The following is a 20,301-nucleotide window of genomic DNA, read 5'->3' as shown; positions in this document are numbered from 1 at the left end:
GAACTCCCTGCTACGTCACATACCACCACCTGCCGATGTTTGCATCTCATTTGAATGAAGCTGAGAATTTCACCTTGTTCTGGGAGAACTGGGAGACAGGATGAGTGCAAAATTATACCACTATGTTGCCCCATAAACTGACCCATAAAGCAACGACATGACCTGAAAGTAGAAGATGCTCCTCTGTCTTCACAAACCTCTAGCACACACCATTTATACCGACATATTAACTACACACCGATCAGCCATAACACTAAAACCACCCGCATTATATTGTGCAGGTCTGCTTTGTGCTGCCAGAACAGCTCTGACCCGTCAAGGCATGTACTCCACAAGACCTCTGAAGGTGTGCTGTGTTATCTGGAACCAAGATGTTAGCAGCAGATCCTTTAAGTCCTGTAAGGTGCGAGGTGGGGCCTCTGTGGATCGGGCTTATTTGTCCAGTACTTCCCACGGATGCTCGATCGGATTGAGATCTGGGGAATTGTCAACACCTTGAACTCTGTCATTTTTCTCAAACCGTTCCTGAAGAATGCATTGTTTAGGTAGGTAGTACGTGCCAAAGTAATATCCACATGAATGTAAGAACCCAAGGTTTCACAGCAGAACATTACCCAGAGCATCATGTTGCCTTCACCGGTTTGCTTTCTTCCCATAGTGCATCATGGTGCACTAACATGGTGCCATTTCTTCCCCAGGTAGGTAAATGACACACACGCACCACATGATGTAAAAGAAAACATGATTCATCAGACCAGGCCACCTTCTTACATTGCTCCAATGTCCAGTTTTAATGCTCGGGTGCACATTGTAGGCGCTTTCGGCAGTGGACGGGGGTCAGCACGGGCACTCTGACTGGTCTGCGGTCGGTGGCTCTTCTGTGGGATAGGACCAGACGGATTAGCCTTCGCTTCTCACTCATATCAATGAGCCTTGGGCGCCTATGTCACCGGTTCACCGTTTGTCCTTCCTTGGACCAGGTAGGTGCTAACCACTGCGTACTGGGAATACATCACAAGACCTGCCGTTTCTGACCCAGTCGTCCAGCCATCACATTCTGGCCCTTGTCAAAGTCGCTCAGATCCTTACGCTTGCCCATTTTTCCTGTTTCCAACACATCAACTTCGAGAACTGACTGCTGCCTAATAAATATATCCCACCCCTCGACAGGTGCCACTGTAACGAGATAATCAATATTATTCACTTCACCCGTCACTGGTTTTAATGTGTAGGTTATAACTTAATGGTGCTATAGAACGCAGGGTGGACAGAAAAAAAGAAAAGAGAACTAAAGTGGCATTTATAGGCCAGTTTGGTTACATGTGTTGGCAAAACAATCAGTGGTTGTTGTTTTTTTTGTGTAACTTCTAAGAACAGTCACTAGTTTGGACATGCTACATTTGTTTGTTTTAACACTATTTTGTGTTTAAAAAAAATTGCATTGGGTATGAGAAAAGCACTAAAATTCACATAAAAATTTTGATAATGGCTAAGGTCGAAATTTGTTTCCAGGAAAATGTAAATAGTGACATTAGAGCTGAAATGTATTTTAATCATGTGACTTTTACTTCAAATGAAACAAGTAGCTTTCATTTCGAATTTAGAAAAAAGCAGTGTGCCGAGCATCATCAGGAATACCGTAAAGGATTTAAAATATAAAAGCATGTTTATGTTACTGGTAACTCCATAGTAAAAAAAAAAAAAAAAGAAGTAAAAATGAAGACTTGCTATGAGCAGGGGTGTAGACACTTTCGACTGGTAGTGTACTGCACGAAAATAAGCATGAGCTGTGTGTGTGAGGGAATTTATTATCATCCACCTACTGGCTCAATTCACATAAAACTTCTAAATTCCGACTTATATTAACGCTATGCTAATAAACTGGGCTAATGATGCTATGCTAGAGATGAGCCGGGCTAAACAGAGGGTTATGCTTGTGGCCAAAAACAGAATGAAATCCGTTCCTGTGACAGCTGAACACACAGCAGGCTATAATCACTGCCAAAACATGAGTTAAAATACACGCATGCACACACACATATACATACGCACACACAAAACCCTGTAGTGCTGTAGCAGAGAGTCGGTTCCACCACCAGCACTTGTTTTATCATCTTCTTGCACCTTGAGTACTGAAAACGCCCCGGGGTCGTAATTAAAAGTCATCCTGCACGGTGACGAAGAAGCGATGAAACACACACACACACACACTTCAGCACAGCACCCTGTCAAAAAATCAACCCGATCGGTGTTCATTTACTCCACTGTGCAACAATAATTACATGAGTCTTGCTGGTGCAGCCGTCACCGAGTAAACAACAGTTAATACAGCGAAATTCAACACCTCTACATTCGATCACTTCCACTTCAACATATATACGTCACTAAATATACGCTAGAGATCCGTCCAATAGCATCACGCACTTCCAGGTAGAGGTGCATCTGTCCAATTTCCTATCTATCTCTCTGTCTGTCCAGCTGTCTGTCTGTCTGTCTATCTATCTATCTATCTGTCTATCTCTGTCCAGCTGTCTGTCTATCTATCTATCTATCTTAGTCTGTCAGTCTGTCTATCAATGTTTGTCTGTCTATCTACCTATCTATCTATCTATCTATCTATCTATCCATCTTAGTCTGTCAGTCTGTCTATCAATCTATCAATCAATCTATCTATCTATCTATCTTAGTCTGTCAGTCTGTCTCTCAATGTTTGTCTGTCTATCTACCTATCTATCTATCTATCTATCTATCTATCTATCTATCCATCTTAGTCTGTCAGTCTGTCTATCAATCTATCTATCTATCTATCTATCTGTCTATCTATTTATCTGTCTGTCTGTCCAGCTGTCTGTCTGTCTATCTAACTATCTATCTATCTATCTATCTATCTATCTATCTGTCTATCTGTCTGTCCAGCTGTCTGTCTATCTATCTATCTATCTTAGTCTGTCAGTCTGTCTATCAATGTTTGTCTGTCTATCTACCTATCTATCTATCTATCTATCTATCCATCTTAGTCTGTCAGTCTGTCTATCAATCTATCAATCAATCTATCTATCTATCTTAGTCTGTCAGTCTGTCTCTCAATGTTTGTCTGTCTATCTAACTATCTATCTATCTATCTATCTATCCATCTTAGTCTGTCAGTCTGTCTATCAATCTATCTATCTATCTATTTATCTGTCTGTCTGTCCAGCTGTCTGTCTGTCTATCTAACTATCTATCTATCTATCTATCTATCTGTCTATCTCTGTCTGTCCAGCTGTCTGTCTACCTATCTATCTATCTTAGTCTGTCAGTCTGTCTATCAATGTTTGTCTGTCTATCTACCTATCTATCTATCTATCTATCGATCTTAGTCTGTCTGTCTGTCTATCAATCAATCTATCAATCTATCTAAGTCTGTCGGTCTGTCTATCAATGTTGGTCTATCTATCTATCGATCTATCTTTCCTTCTTTCTTTCTTGCTGGATGACTATAACGTAAGTCCCGTTCCATCTGTATGTGATTTTACGTTTGCCATTGAATGCGTAGCTGTTATAAACGTGAGCAGTGAATGAGGTCTGAGTGCTCCTGTATCTCAGTAGTGCAGTAACTGATCAGGTCTATCCAGCTTCCTCTCTCACTGTTCATTACGTATCAGAGTCGACTAAATGAACAGGCAGATGAATAAAAATAGCTTGGTCCCCAGACACTTTCTCCCATATCCTCATGCAAAATGTAAAGAAAACGGATGTGGAGTAGGTGAAAGGGAAGAGGGTGCATGGACGAGGGCCTGGGGTTTGAGTGTACTTCAGTGCTAACATGTAGGTGGAACGGTGACGTGACGTGAACGCTGACGTGACAGCCCACTATGGCTTTGTTTACAGGAATTATTTTGTGAGAGGAATGAATCATTTTACATGTACACCACTTACATAAATGTTATTTCAGCATTTAAAGAGATGTCTATTATAAAAAAAATAAAATAAAGGGCAACTGAAATCTATACAACAATTCAACGAGTTGATTCATAATAATACTGTAGTACAGAAAGTATCAATTCCATATAGGGATGCGAGCTTTTCTTATGAATAATCAAAGGGCAATCTTTCTTAGTTCATTATTTACTTTTTATTTCAGTGACTTAAGTTATTTCTTATTTCTGCAGTCTGTGAAAAACTTCAGTAATGTATTCATCAAGAGAACTTCAACTGTAATATTACATATGTTTCTGCAAATATTTGTCATGAATTCAAGCACTGCTTGCCTTTGGGTTTCATGTTCTATGTGCATGCTTTTGTTCTGGTTTCACCCCTGTCTTATCAGTGGTTTGTGTTCCTAACGTGTGCACCTGGTCTGTGTTCGGCCAATTCCAAAAAAGTTGTGTAAAATGTAAATAAAAACAGAATGCAATGATTTGCAAATCTCATAAACCCCATATGTTATTCACAATAGAACATAGAAAACATATCAAATGTTTAAACCGAGGAAATTTGAAGAATGGTACACAAATTGTAGATGCAGATTTTCGCAGATTGGTGAACCTCTACCCATCTTTACTTCTGAAAGACTCCGTCTCTCTAAGATACTCTTTTTATACCTAATTACATTACTGACCTGTTCCCAATTAACCTCCAGCAGTTTCTTTTTACTAACGCTTACTTTTCCATGTTCTACTGTGAATAATGTATGCGTATATGAGATTTGCAAATCATTGCATTCTGTTTTTATTCATATTTTACACAGCGTCCCAGCTTTTTTGGAATTGGGGTTGTACCTATTTAGACCCTATTGTTTCCATTCCTTGTAGCGTGTTTTTATGAGCTTTATTTCCTGCTCCTGTTTATTCCAACTTGTGCCTGTTGTTGTTTTTGATGATGCATTGTCTTGTTTTAAAGTTGCCTTCCTGTTTAATTGACCCACACTACAGATTGCTGAGTGTGAATTTTGGCTTTCCCCTAATAAAACAATGGTATATAATGCATGAAAAATTTACTAGCAAACACTAGCAACAGCAAAAACGGTTTCATGAAAGCCAAAGCATTACCGAAAGCTTTGCATTTAATCTGCTACAAAAATCTACTTCCTTTTGTAAAATAATAATAATAATAATAATAATAATAATAATAATAATATATTAAGCACTAATTATATAATATTGCTCACATTTCAGTTTTAAGTAATAATTTATTTCTTCAAGTATCATCTAAGCAAAACTGGTAATAAAAACAACCAAAAGCTTTTAATAAAACAGCCACGTTCAGGAATATCAGCATGATGACCACGCCATGTAATTGGAAAACATTTTAAACCAGGAGAACCCTCACCTTCTCCGACGATCCCAAGCACCTCAAACTTGTTCATCACATCACCGGTGGCAGGGTTCCTCATCAAGACTAATGGTGGTTGGCCGACAGAGGCGGAGCTTGAGGGGGTGAGAGGTCGTCTTCTGGGTTACAGGCGGGCATGGGGTGGCCTGGCATCAAGCGGTCCAATCAGAACAGGCCACTGAACATTCTGCACGCTCCCTCCATGTACACACATGCATCTGCGGACACATCGGAAACATTAAACGCTGTGGGGCTTTTCTTTCACACTATTATCATCTGATAAGAAAGTGGAATCAAGTGAAGTGACATCTGGATGGAATTTACTCTCAATGGTGGAAAGGTTTTTTTGTGTTTTTTTTTTTTTAAACCTAGCTTACTTGTCCATAGACCTTCTATTGACGGGATTAAATATTTAATCAAATGATCAGGGTTGTAACAATACACAAAATTTCAATACAATACATTGTCGATACAGCAAGAATAATCATGGCTTGAACTTCCACCCTGAGGCTTTTGGTATGGTGTTAAAATAGAATAATTGTTAGTGAGCTATAAAATGTCCACCTAAAATGGTATTCATGAGCGTGTAAATACTGCATGTTTACTACGTACTATGTTTTACTGAGTCTTTCTTTATCTAGCTCGCTTCTCAATTATTTTTATTATAACTCTCAGCTGTGTATCAGTTTCAGATCAACAGCTGTTTAATAATATGTTGGCCAAATGAATGTGGGTAGAATCGTGTTTGCTAATTAAGCCAAATTGATCACAGGACCGCGCTGACGTCAGTCACGATCTCTTCGTGTTTATGATATTTTGTTGTAAATGATAGAAAAAAAAATCTGCTTCATTAGTCTGCTTTTTCTGCTGTCTCATTTTCATGCTTTATCAATCCACATTTTCTACATTTATCTAACATGGCATTTGAGAATGTGATGTTTTTTAAATAAAATGCAAAAACATAGAAAAAGAAACATTTATTGAACGTTTTCGGAAGGAGTCTACAGTGTCAGTGCTTTGTAACAGTCAGATTGGCAAATTGCTGTGGTATAAGAGGAACACATACAATACATTTATGGTATTTGGCAGACGCCCTTATGCAGAGCAACTTGCATTTATCTCACTCATACATCTGAGCAATTGAAGGTTAAGGGCCTAACAATGGCAGCTTGGCAGTGCTGGGGTTTGAACTCACGACCTTCTGAGCAGTAGACCAACACCTTAACCACTGACCACATTGCTTAAAAAAATGTGATAGAGAGATCGTATTCCTGAGTCAGTTTCCAAATCTGTTCATGTTTCAGAAACTGCATGACGCACCTATCTACGAGACAAATTGATCTTTAAACAAGCAATCATGCCGATGTGCTCGTCCTGTCTGACGATTTTAGGTTTTAATTCTCCGTCTAGCATTGTTGCGTTTCGGTCTCTCTCAGCGGGCCTGCTGCTAGCTCTACACAGAGGAAGCAGTTTCAGAAAAACACCCCTCCTCCTCCTTCTTTTCCTTCCTGATGGAGGTAAACATGCCTCTTCATGAATTGTGAGTGTGTGCGAGAGGTTTGAGGTCACTGCTGAATGAAAACCATTGCGTAACTCTGACTCAGAGAAAGCATCAGGTGACTTCACTGCAGCCTGCTTAATCTCTACTGATACATCTGGATCTGCTAAACGTCTATGAGTGGAAGTGGGGATTGAGTTTGCGCTTAAGGATGGCAGAATCGGAATATATATAATATACCGTATATACATATATATATATATATATATATATATATATATATATATATATATATATATATATGTATATATAAATTACAAAATCGGTGACTTGTTTGCTAGCATTTAAAAAAACCTACAGGTGGTTTACTTTCCACTAAACAAACATTCCGCAAACAGCGTTTCAGCCTTAGCTATTCAGGTGAGCCTTTTCGCAGAAGCCGAGAGCTGATGAAATGCAGAACACAGACACAAAGAAGCGATCATTAGCTGTTAAAAGCTGACCTTTAGAAACGTCTGACACCGTGAGCCGTGATCGTGTCAAGACGACCGCCGAGGAAAAACACAAAGCTGTGTTAAAGTGTGTTCCATGCCAGAAGGCAAATGCCAACTGTTAAAAAAAAAAATTCCAGCGACATTTAACGTCATATTAATGACAAATCCGACGTAGATGTAGCGGAGATGTTGATGCAGAGGTTGAAATCAAAATCCCATAATGCAATGCAGATATATGACGCGGAGTTACCGCGGAGACTCGGCTCGGCAAGTTAGAGATCTAAGAGATAGCGGGAAGCTCCGGAAGCCGATCTGTTTGAGCAGATTGTACAGATGAGGAGGTGAGGTGAAAAATATGGACAGACTAAGGCGCCGCAGCATCACTCTCTTTAGGTACGCCACATCTACGCCACATTTGGCAGATAGACCAACATGTCCATGAAAGACGTTTAAACCAAAAATCTTCAAGGTCGTCAAGCGTGGATTATTCCTTCCAAAAAAAAACAACACTTCCTGGCTGTTATGATTGCGAGAGAGAGAAAGGTAAGGCAACTTACTAAAAGGCATTTAGATTAGTCGTAGTGCGTGAAAAGTGATCATGTTGTCAAACCCACAAGCAAGAGCATCTAAATGTCACCCACACATACACTAAACGTAAGTAATTGTCTCAAAATGCGCTTAATTGCTCTCAAAATGTCAAGTCATAATAATATGTTCGTGTGCAGTCAACATGCCTCTCTATATCTACTGTGAGTTTGAGGACACAATTCAGTGAATTCAGCATCCACCCTTTGCCAGGCGATGTGGGCTGCTATAGCTGAGGCAGTGGGAGAACACGATGTTGCTCATTCACACCATCCAAAGGCACCACGTCGCTCAACACGAGAGGGCCGGTGGTGAATCGGCTCTGACAATGACATGCAAATGGGTTTGTTTGAAGACAGGGTTGTTAATCAGAACCGATGATGCCAAGCTCAGCCTCTAATAAGAATAATTCAGTGGTTTTTCTTATTTTATCAAATAAATGCATTCAGCAGGTCTGTGTATGTGGTATGTGGTATATAAATCATTTTTATTCAACTGCAAAGATAAATGTTTATTTTGAAATTGATACATGCATCACATTCCAAAAAAAGTTGGGACGGGGCAATTAAGGACTAATAGCGATGTGACAGGTTGAAATAAGAAGGTGAAGTGAAACAGGTGCGGCAATCGTTTAATCATGGTATATAAGGAGCCTCCAAAAATGGCCTAGTCCATCAAGAGCAATGATGGGTCGAGGCTTGCCAATTTGCCAACAGATGCGTCAGCGAATAATCCAACACTTTGAGAAGAACATTCCCTAAAGACAAATCGGTAGGATTTTGGCCATTTCACCTTCTATAGTGCAATTAAAAGATACAAGGAATCCGGTCAAATCTCGGTGAGTAACGGGCGAGGCCGAAAACCACTTCTGAATGCGTGTGATCGCTGATCCCTCAGACATCACCGTCTTAAAAACTGTAATGAGTCTGTAATGGATATCGTGACATGGGCTCGGGAATACTTCGGTAAACCTTTGACAGTCAATACCATTCGCCGGTGCATCCACAGACACAAGTTAAGGCTTTACTATGCAAAGCAGAAGCCATATATCAACACTGTCCAGAAGCAGCACTGACTTCTCTAGGCTCGGTCTCATCTGAGATGGACAGTAGCACAGCGGAATCGTGTTTTGTGGTCAGACGAGTCAACATTTCAGATAGTTTTTGGACAAAACAGCCGTCGTGTTCTCCGGGCCAAAGAGGAAAAAGACCATCCAAGCTGTTATCAGCGTCAGGTCCAAAAGCATGCGTATGGGGGTGTGTCAGTGCCCATGGCATGGGTAACTTGGATATCTGGGAGGGCATCATTAATGCAGAAAGATATGTACACATTTTGGAGCAACATATGCTGCCATCCAGAGCAGGACAACGCCAAACCATGTTCTGCAGGGATTACAAGCATATGGTTGCGTAAGTAGAGAGTACAGGTGCTAGCATGGCTAGCATAGCATAGTAGATGAATGGAGGAAAATTCCCTTTGCTAAACTTAACCAACTGTGTTATTAAAAGAAAAGCTGATGTTACACAGTGGTAAACATTCGACTCTCCCAACTTTTTTGGAGTGTGTTGCAGACATCGGATTTGAAACGAGTGCATATTTTCAAAAATAAATTAAATTCACAAGTAAAATATCAAATAATGTGTTAATAATGTGTTTTCAATATAGTACCGGGTGAACTGAATTTTCAGATGATTTTTTGATTTTTTTGGGGTTTTTTTGCATTTTCCATTCTGTCCCAACTTTTTCATAATTGGGGTTGTATAAAAATAAATCTCAGATACCAACATCTGATTTCAAGTAATACAAGTATTACTCATGTACGCTGTCGTGCTAACACACAGACGACACAAAATAACAGCAATGTGGACACATTTCACAATCAAAACAAAGAAGAAGACTGTGAAACTGTTCTCTGCAACATTATCAAGAGACGGAACAACAACATCTTCCTACAGTACAAGCAACCTAGAAACCATCTTAAACATAAATCTCAGCACATGGAGTTCACTGCTAGCAGTACACAGCAGAAACTAACTGTAGCAAATTCTGGCTATGTAAGAAAAATGTCTCCAGGCAATGCCAGGTGAGTGAAAATAACAGCTCTTACGCAGTAGGTTGTTCTCGACAATCGGCCGCTGTCGGTCATTGACGACGAGGGATTACGACGTACTGAAGCTGTACAGAAACACTTTTCCTAAATGAAACAAAACCCACCCTCCATTTCAAGGTAACTAATGTAACTAGCTAATTCATATCCTGATAATCAGTTAGGGAAAAACCAATGTGTGTGTTAAAATGGTGCTGGCCACAATGAGCTACAGTGAACATTCTACAAGTCTACAGAACAGCACTGCATGGACACTTCTTCCAGAAGAGTTTCCCTCAGTTGGGAATTTGAAAAAGGTGGTGGAGAGCACTGTCTAACACAACTCCAAAAATCTCCAAAAGGTGTTCAATTGGGTTGACATCTGGTGACTGTGAAGGCCATCACATACAATCAACCCTGTCAAACCATATCACTTCTGCCTTGTGAATGGGGGACAGGGGCATCCCGGAAGAGACTACTCTGATCAGGATCGAAATGTTTCACAATGGGATAAAGGTGATTGGGTGTTTGGGTCCATTTACCCAGCTAGGTCCATTCCCAATTTTACTTAACCTAAGACAGTGGGCTCACTGGAACTCCAAACAGCTGTGTATGCACAGGGGAAGCCTAAAGGAGCCTGGAGGCTTATTCTCAACATATGCAGAGAATCACCAGACTCCTCTGGGAATTGCAAGGGGTTTCTGATGCAATGTACAATAAATCTCAGCTGCCAGACTACTGGCTACCACGAACAAGGTAATAGTTTACTTCATCCACATCCGTCTTACTGAAACAGCTTTCACAAGGTGTGCATTTGGATTTCCATTTGTCATTTCCACCATTCACACAACTTTTCCATGAGGTGGTAGGATCAGTAGGTGAACAACTGCTATCCTTGAAAGAAATGATTCTGCATTGATTGTTTCAGAATCAGTGGGAACTTCATCGACCAGGATCTAGCCAAACAAACATCCACTTAGAACTTCCGACTGTTTTTGTCTGCTACTGGCAGTGCTTGGTTGCCCTTCCAAATGCAAGTGGTGCTCTTTTGGCTCTGGAAGGATACACAAGACCAAATCACTATATAACCTATGCAGTGGCCTGCTCAGTAGTGAAGATATACCTTTGCTAGTCATCCAGTCACCTTAAAAGCCTGTAGCACTCAGTTTCCTGTGGATAAAAAAATTCTAGAAAAATCCTGATGCTTTATTGAGCAAAGAGGAATTCTTGAGAATTTTCAGAAAGTTCAGAAATGGATAAGGAAAATGCTTTGATATGCCTCCTGCATATCAAGATCTGACTGACTGGGCTGAAACAAATTGGACCAACTGCTCCCTTACAGGCTTTAGGACTGTGCCGTTAATCTTTTACCAGCTGCTTCACGCCAGCACAAGTAAGCATTTCATGAATTTCTAGCCATGGAGAAATACAGCACTTGATTTCCCCAGCAGTGGATTGTTTTTTAGGGGTTTTTTGGTGGTTTTTTTTATTTATTTTATTTTTTTACCACACATTGACTGCAGGGGCCTAAATTCCAACAAAGTAAATTACCATTACCCATGATCCTTAGGACTTACCACCTTATAACAGGAAAGAGGACAGACATTTGCAGCACTTCAAAATTAATTTGCATTCATAAATGGAACAGATATCACTATCTCTGGGCACTACGCACAGCCACCTTCCCAGCGGTTGTTAACCAAATCCTTAGACATATGCTAAATAAGTGGATGGCACATTACATAAAGAACATATTAAACTATTACACGTCAGAAGAAATACTTGTCTCCTGTGTGTGCTACGTGCTCCAATACCTTATGTAAGACAGTCTGTATGCCAAGCAAAAGAAGTGTGAGTTTTCCAAATCCACCATCTATTTCCTTTGATATATTCTCTGCACACAAACTGGGTAGGTTGATAAGGGGAGATTAAAAGCTGCCACTAACTGGCCACCATTCCACGCTTTCAATGAGTTACAAAGTCCGGGGTTTGCTAACGTTTAAACCCAGTTGATGAGAGGGTTTATTTCAGAGACGTAACTCTCATGTTGGTCTCTAAAGAAGCACCTCCATCCTAAAACACCATGATCGCTCCTTGCCATTTATACAGTAGGAGGTGGATTATGGAGGTGGATGCCTCGAAGGCATGAGTGCCATGGAAGATGTTGGGAGTAACAGCGTTGTTTTTTTTGTTTTGGTTTTTTTTTTAAAGAGCAGCCCTGGACAAGTGGAGGCACTGGCTCACAATCAGACACCTAGAATATGGAACAGCTGCCAAAAGCCTCAATCCTCAACAATCATGATGGGTACTATTTATTCTTCATGTTTTTTTTACCTTCACACTTACCTACAGACCAGATTCCAAAGATGCCAAAGCAGATGCCCTGTCCTCCCGAGCAGTACGGGCACTACCCAGCACTGCTGGACCCCCAATTAAGACCTATGTCCCAAGTTTACAATGCTGTGGGTCCACACCTCACTCATTTCAGGCCTCCATTCATTCAGTGCACCTTGGTTCTTTTATGCCATAGGTTCTAGTGGCATCTCTTACAGCAGAGGTAATAAGCTCTAAACCAATTTCAAATATGTATATTAGTCAGATTCGGTTAGATCGGTTGCTAAACTTTCCACAGCCATATAACCAACAGAGGTTCTGTTTAATTAAGTACTCTGTTATGAGGACTAAGGATATTGACAGTTTATATCCCATACATGGAAAGCTTTTTGCAAATAACTGAACATAAACTGTGTCTTTTCATCAACAATACGATTTTTAGGATCCACCGCTCCCTTCATATCTCTACCACCTTTTATGAGTCTCTGCTCAATCTTGTCTCTCCAGCACACGAACCCATACCTGGAGCTGAGCCATCTCCTGTACTGGATATAGTGGGCAGCCTACTGTATTTGATGCAGTTCTCTCTTGGTCAATAACTTGTTGGCTGGAAAGGGACCTAGTAACCCATCACTCAGAAATTATCAGTACAGTGCCACTCCCAGACCCTAGGCCCTAATGTCAGGGGGTTGGTTTCAGGAGTCACTTGTTTGGGGGTAGATTAGTTATCAGCAATAATTAATTAATTAATTCATCTTCAGTAACTGCTTTATCCTGGTCAGGGTTGCTGTGGATCCAGAGACTATAAAGGAAACTCTGGCTTCAATACTGGAATACACCCTGGGTGGTTCCATTCATTGTAGAGCACCATCCACACACACACTCAATCCATCTGCCAGCATGTTTCTGGGAGGTAGGAGGAAACCTGGAGGAACCCAGAACTGAACGCCCAGTTGGACATGGGAAGAGCGTGAAAAAAAGATCACATACAAACAGCAACTCGGGCTCAGGATCGAATTGGGGACCCTGAAACTGTGAGGCGGCGGTACAGCCCACTGCTCCACCATGAAGCTATATGGTTATTAATTGATTCTTATGACTTGATTCACATGACACTTGTTAGTGTCCTATGTTTACTGAAGTGTTGCCAATTCATTTGTAAGTATACACCATTCCCCTAGGCGATTCTCTCTGTGTCAGTGACCTCCTTTGTGCATTTGGAATATCCTTGTACCTCTTTGGCCTGTGCTTATTGGTTTCAACATAATATTTTCTAAACTGTGATACAACGACTGTGAACCTGTTAGCAGCTGCTTAACCTTTTGAGTATTTAATAAAGTCCACAAAGGATTCCTCTAAACTCTGCCTAGTCTTTTGTGTTCGCAACAGGGACAGACATCCTTGCAATATGTACTGCAATATTTGATCCTAACTCTATAAGCTCTAATAAGCAACAAATGCATATTTAAAATGCATAAAGAATTTTTATTTTTTTTTTAAAAGATGAGAAACCTCCATTTATTTCATTCAGGATACTCGAGTATAATTTGAAGAGAATGTGAAATTGGACAAAGCTTGGTAATAAACAGCCTCAATTACTAAGAAACAGGCTACAGTCTGAATGCAGCACCCATTAAAATAAAAGGATTAAATCCTTCTCCTTGGATAAGACTACTCTCTGGGATAGACTACTCTTTGTTTCTAAATTTATATCAAATTGAAGTACTTTCATTATTATAACAAAAGAAGAGTTATGTCCGTCAATATCGGATTCAGTGAGGTTTGTTAAGTGGTAATACTGCAGAGGGAACAAAGCTCTTACTGAAATACACCTTCTGAGTGGGAAACAAAAAAAAAACCCTTAAATGAGAAGATGCTCAGGTCCTGAGATATAAGAAGTATCTCACGAGCACATACACTAACCAAAGGGCAGACTATAGCAGCATCACGTAGGCTGAATATAGCATAATAGTGTATAGCTCATTGTAGTTGTTGAATTCTTGAATCGAAATCTAAGAGTTGGACAGGAGTTGATTGATATTAGTTACAACTGTAATTCAAATCATCGGTTTATATTAAAGTGATCGTTTTAATCCTATATGGCAACTATACTCTAGGAAAAACAGTGAATTGTTGATATTGTCGTGTTTTCTGAAAGGACGTGTTTATTCAACATTTTTGGAAGGAGTCTCCAGCGTCAGAGTTGTATAGCAGCCCGCGCGGAAGCCTGTAAGTTCTTAATTAATAATAAAAAAATAAATAAAGTCTTTGTTGGGAATTTTTTTGTGGTATAAGACGAATCACATATTTTGGGACACGCGGTTATAGGAAATGAATCAACTTCTGGGTGGAACAGTGACTCACGCCACCCCGTTGTTGATTATTTTCCTAGAACAGCGTGTCCCGAGGTATTTTATTCCTTATGCGTCAGCACACGCACAATGTTATCATTTGCATAGTCAAATATTCCATAAGTTGAAGTAATACACGTAATTTAAGCGTATCTACATGTAATAATTGCAGTACTGCAAATTTCTGTAAACCAAGCATGCAACTGAATTATTATTTTAACACACTTCTTACTTTTAATTCTTTCCTCCAGAGCGAATACTGCATGAGTAATAACCGGAATAGCCAAGTAGGTCAAGTGTTAAACAGTAAAGAGAGTTACAGAAAAGTGGAAAAAATATTTTGTCTATGTTGTATGTAGAGGCAGCATGTATGCTCTATTAATGTTTAACTACACAGACCTACTCTATAATGCCTTCTAAAATATCTGTAGCAAAAACCGAGCTTTGTAAGATACAAAGCACAAACACACATGTAAAGAACAATAAAATCACATTCTGACGTTTTTGCCTGTGCACGTATATTAGTGAAAACACACTGTTAATAGATTTTCAATTACCAGCTTTGAAAATGTAAATACATGTTTGTTTCTTAACGATAAACTTTACAAAAGCAAAGGCCAAGTATGAAGAGAAAAAAAAACCCTCACTAACTTAGGTTTAATCGATGAATCATCCTCCTACCTTATATAACAGAAGCCAGAACGAGCACAAATAGGTTCAAAAATGATTCTTGGCGCCGTTCCTCATTGTGCACAATGCCACCGAAGCAGCGCTGATCGACCACATTAGGAAGAACAGCAGACGTATAGATGCAGAGCAGCAAAGGTACCCGAGATGAGCAGGGATGTGACGTTTTTACATTTTTGATACAGGCTTTTCAAGTCCGGAACGCTACAGTATTATGGGTTCATGCGACGTTTCCCCTTAAAGCAAACTTAAATGTTACTGTATTTCACGTCGCTGATGACATGTTACAAATGTGCGTTGAAAAATATCAGCCCGAATGGAGATAAAATCTAGCTCTCGGGGGTGTATCACACACCTGCGTAATCACCTGACATGATTGTCACTGATACACTGTATGAATCTACAGTCGGGGCTAGAAAGAAATCAGCCTCAGCTTTGCTTCTTTCTTCTTCGTAACATTCTGTGTATGTTTCTTATGATGGTGCAGACTGTTGTGCTTGGGTTGCGTAAACAATCTCCAAAACAATCCAAGACAAAAGACTTTTAATAACGTCCTTTAGATGGGGACAAAAAATATTGATGGAGACCTGTGGGACCTTATTATCACTCCGTTCACGAACAAACCGACTTTTTCTACAAGCTCTACGGCTGCTAAGTCACGTGTTTTACCACACGTGTCCCGTGTTGGCACGCACGACGTTTCAGTCAACATATGGTAAATCTATCCTGACACAGAACCATTCCAGAGATCCAGAGCAGGACAGGCCCTGAGATGATGCTGTACATCCTCGAGACGTTGCTCTCAGCCAGGCGGGAAGAAAAGCTGCGGTGAGAACGTTCTTCGTAACTGTTTTCCTGGAAGGCGTCCCTGAACGGCTGCACTTCAGGTCTGACGCGTTCGAGTTTTTAGGTTTGCTTCTTGACGGTTGACTGTGAGTCACCGCAGCAGTCGTCTTACAGCCTAATTACACGTTGTGGGCTTTTACTGATATGTGTGCGCTAAAGCAAGGTCCATATCTTCACCACCCTTCATGATCAAATGACCTACATGATGTCATCCTGACCTCCAGCAGCCCACACAGGGCTTGGTTTGAGGGCCCCCCCTTTTTTTTTGGGGGGGGGGGGGGGCGGGCTGTGAATCAATTTGAACCGAGTCAGAGAGTCGGTTCAGTGTTGCAACTCTGTTTTGGTTTGCGACGCAATAGGCTGGAAGTGCGTAGGTGTGAGACTGTGCTGAACAGCAGTATTACACTGCAACAACCAGGCACATGCAGTATAACCTGACAATTAACACAGGTGCAGATCAAATGATTTTGTGATCTTATTTTTTAAAATACATATACAGCACAGAATGTGGACATTACAACGCGTCTTTATCATTTATGGCTGTAGTTCTCACTACACAAAGTGATGTTAAGTACGTCAGTAACAGCAGCCTACTCAGTAATTATGAAAGCCAGTCGGTGAGGCTGGGAATAGAAGAATAAAAATCTCATTCATAATAATAATAATAATAATAATAATAATAATAATAATAATAAATCCGTTTGCTGTTGCTATGATTTCACCCACATCCGCTCCGTGTTAGTTTTAACGCGTAACCTGCTGTTCTTGCTCATTCCGCAGGCTATTTAATCCCCAGAGAATAAAGCAGATAATATAAACACATGCTCGAGACAGCGGAAGGAAAGCATACTCACTCATACTGCGGGGGATTGAGAGGAATGTGTGAGCGCTCAGTCCTCCAGCCCGGAGCACAGCACCACATCTCCACTGCTCCTCCTGCTCCTGCTCCTGCTGCTACTGCCGCTGCTGCATAGTTGAGGAACCTCACGCGCAGTTGTCATCGAACTGGAGAGGTGATAGCAACAGTTATTTTGAGTGACGCGACGTCGTCCAGTCCAAAAGGAGCACTGTGTTCCGCACGCGCACGCCTCTGCTCGAACGAACCAACCAGGACACAGATCAGCCGCCAGAAGGCGGGACATGTTCATTGGTTGCGTCTCTTTCGCCGAACTTGTCAAACTAGAGTTCTGTAATCAGAAAGTGCGTACTGTGAGTTTATTTTAATTATCTTTAATGTTTTTTTTTAAATGATGATGATGATGATTATTGTTTAATTATTTAGTAATTTGACGTTTAAAATGCAAAATAGTTTTATTTTCAGGTTTGATTCTGCCAGATGGAACAAAAAAGGTAAAACAGTTAGGCCTAAAGAATAGATAAATAGATAAATAAATAAATAAATAAATGCAACAACAACAATAACAATTATAATTATAATAATAATCATCGTCATAATATGCAATCACAATAGTAATAGCAAGTCTGCAAAACAAACTTAAAATTAATGAATAATGATAATAATAATAATTATAATAATAAATTATGAAGATTATATTCATCATCATCATCACTATCAACAGTAATAGCAAGTGTGCCAGACAAAGCAACAAACTAACAATAATAATAATAATCATCATTATCATTATCATCATCATCATCATAATCAATAGTAGCAATAATAATAATAATAATAATAATAATAATAATAATAATAACAGAAACAAGACATCATCATCATCACCAGGGACGACTTAAAAATCTATATTCAGATTTCTGTAAAGCTGTTTTGTGACAATGTCCATTGTTAAATGCGCTAGCCTATATAAATAAAACTGAATTGGACTGAATAATTGCATGCAAAATAATCCAAAAAAATCTCACAATACTTTACATATGCACGATTTAGAACTTAAACAGCATATTTATTATAAAAACATACATCCATCTTCTATACCACTTAATCCTTTTCAGGGTCATGGGGAAACCTGGAGCCTATCCCAGGGGGCATCGGGGTTCAGCCTACCATGCATGTCTTTGGACTGGGGGAGGAAACCGGAGTACCCAGAGGAAACCCCCGCAGCACAGGGAGAACATGCAAACTCTACATACACGGTCACGGTGGGAATCGAACCCTTGACCCTGGAGGTATGAGGCAAAAGTGCTAACCACTAAGCAGCCCTGCGCCCTGATAAAATCATAATTAAATATAATATAATCAGTAATACATTCACTATAATGTAAAGAATGACTACAAACAAATGAAAAGTGCAGTTATAGGATAAAAAATCTTAAGCGATTGTTCAAATTAAATAAGTGATGCGTTTTATGAATTTAAAAACACATATAGAGATAAAGTTCCTAAAGTTTTACACAAACTTTTACACAACACCTACAGCTGGAAGAACATGGTTGAATTTGCATATTCTAATTAGCATAATGTTAACGTAATAACTAACCGAAATTGAACATAGTTATCAAGTTAACTGAGATTAACAAAGCATTGCATATTAACATATTACATTACTGACATCCAGACAGCCATTACATATGAACTCATATCAGATAAAGGAATAATAAAAGATTGTTAAATAACACTTTTAGCTGAGGGAACGAGAGAGGTGCAGATTGACTCAATCTTCTTCATTTCCTCCATTTTACAAGTCATAAGCGCCACCGTGTGGTGACTTCAGGTACAATCACATTACACTGTTTTATTTTAATAGAATGCATTCATGTATTGTATCATAGAAATGTATGAAATTTATGAAGAAATTTATTAAACTTATGAGTCTGTGAAAATTATTTGTAAAATTATTATTTAATTAAAAATTCAAGATTCACCCCCCCCCCCCCCCCCACCCCACCCCAAAACAAAGGGTATTAAATAATATTATAAATAAGGGCATGTGTGTCTTTAGTAATAAGTATATAGTAAAACATCATGAAGTACACGATGTGGAATATCTTCATTTATAGGATCTTCCAGCTACTTGTTTATGGTTTGCAAGGAAGTCTACATTACCAAAAGTAATGCAAAAGTTTTCATCCCCTTTAGAAAATATAGCAGACACGGAAATTAATATATCGACACATTTAGTACATTAGGTTTCACTTTTGTTATATGCTCAAAGTCTCAAAGTGTGCTCAATTAATGTACACTTTTATTTATTTTTTTTAAAGAAAAGAATTTAGTGCCCTGTAGATAAGAACCATACAAGGAGCTATTGAAGAACCATTTTTAAATCGTTTAATGCAATTTTATGTTAATATCGTATAATAAATTGCTAATGGCGAACAAACTGAAATGATATTAACTCAAACGTTTTCATCTGAATATGATATTAGTCATTTCCATCAACCTCTTTTTCATCTCCTGAACAGTGGCATCTTTAGATCAGTTTTGAGAGTGAGAGGATCGGGGCAAAAGCTTTATTGTCTTTCTCTTTTTTGGTTATTTTAAAGGCATTTCCTGTTGATTTTGCCTCATCATTTTATTTGTTGCAGGATGTGCTCTCACATTTCATATCTAAGTTCTCCAAATGTGTGTGTATGTATCTTTTTATGTATTAGTTTCTTTCTTTCTTCCATTTACTGATCATTTGTAAACTAACTGCCTCTGCCAGAAAGCTTAAAATGGGCCGTGGTTGGATCTTCCAGCAGGACAATGATCCAAAACATGCATCAAAATCAAGACAAAAATGGTTTGCTGACCACAAAATCAAGTTCCTGCCATGGCCATCCCAGTCCCCTGACCTGAACCCCATGTAAAACCTGTGGGGTGAACTGAGGAGGAGAGTCCACCAGCATGGACCTTGAAATTTGAAGGGTCTGGAGAGATTCTGTATGGAGGAATGGTCTCAGATCCCTTGCCATGTATTCTCCAACCTCATCAGGCGTTATAGGAGGAGACTCAGAGCTGTTATCTTGGCAAAGGGAGGTAGCACAAAGTATTGACTAAAAGGGTGCCAAAAATTGTTGCACACCAATAATTAAGAAAGATAGTTTTTTTTGTTAGTTTGTTCGTAGTTTGTTTTGTTTACACTTGTTTGATATTCATGAGAGCAGAGTATTGTTGTGATTTAAAAAAAAATAAAAGATCAAAAGTTT

General features: G+C 39.5%; 1 protein-coding gene across 2 annotated transcripts in view; it reads right to left on the bottom strand.

Annotated features, from left to right (window-relative positions):
• Positions 1-17,206, bottom strand: part of LOC108276197 (cyclin-dependent kinase-like 5) — an 80,761-nt gene extending 63,555 nt beyond the window's left edge. The window contains exons 1-2 of one of the 2 annotated variants that reach the window (XM_017487664.3): positions 17,049-17,206; positions 5,311-5,531 (exon numbers count right to left, since the gene is read on the bottom strand). In XM_017487664.3, coding sequence (XP_017343153.1) covers positions 5,311-5,374 — 64 coding nt within the window. In that variant the 5' untranslated portion in view covers positions 5,375-5,531; positions 17,049-17,206. The remainder of the gene's footprint in view (positions 1-5,310; positions 5,532-17,048) is intronic. The other variant, XM_017487661.3, reaches the window with a different exon arrangement.
• Positions 17,207-20,301: the final 3,095 nt, after the last annotated feature.

This window comes from Ictalurus punctatus, chromosome 15 (genome assembly GCF_001660625.3).
Source record: "Ictalurus punctatus breed USDA103 chromosome 15, Coco_2.0, whole genome shotgun sequence".
Lineage (NCBI taxonomy): Eukaryota > Metazoa > Chordata > Actinopteri > Siluriformes > Ictaluridae > Ictalurus > Ictalurus punctatus.
The sequence above is the reverse complement of the archived record's forward strand: the minus strand, read 5'-3'. Positions and strand labels throughout refer to the sequence as shown.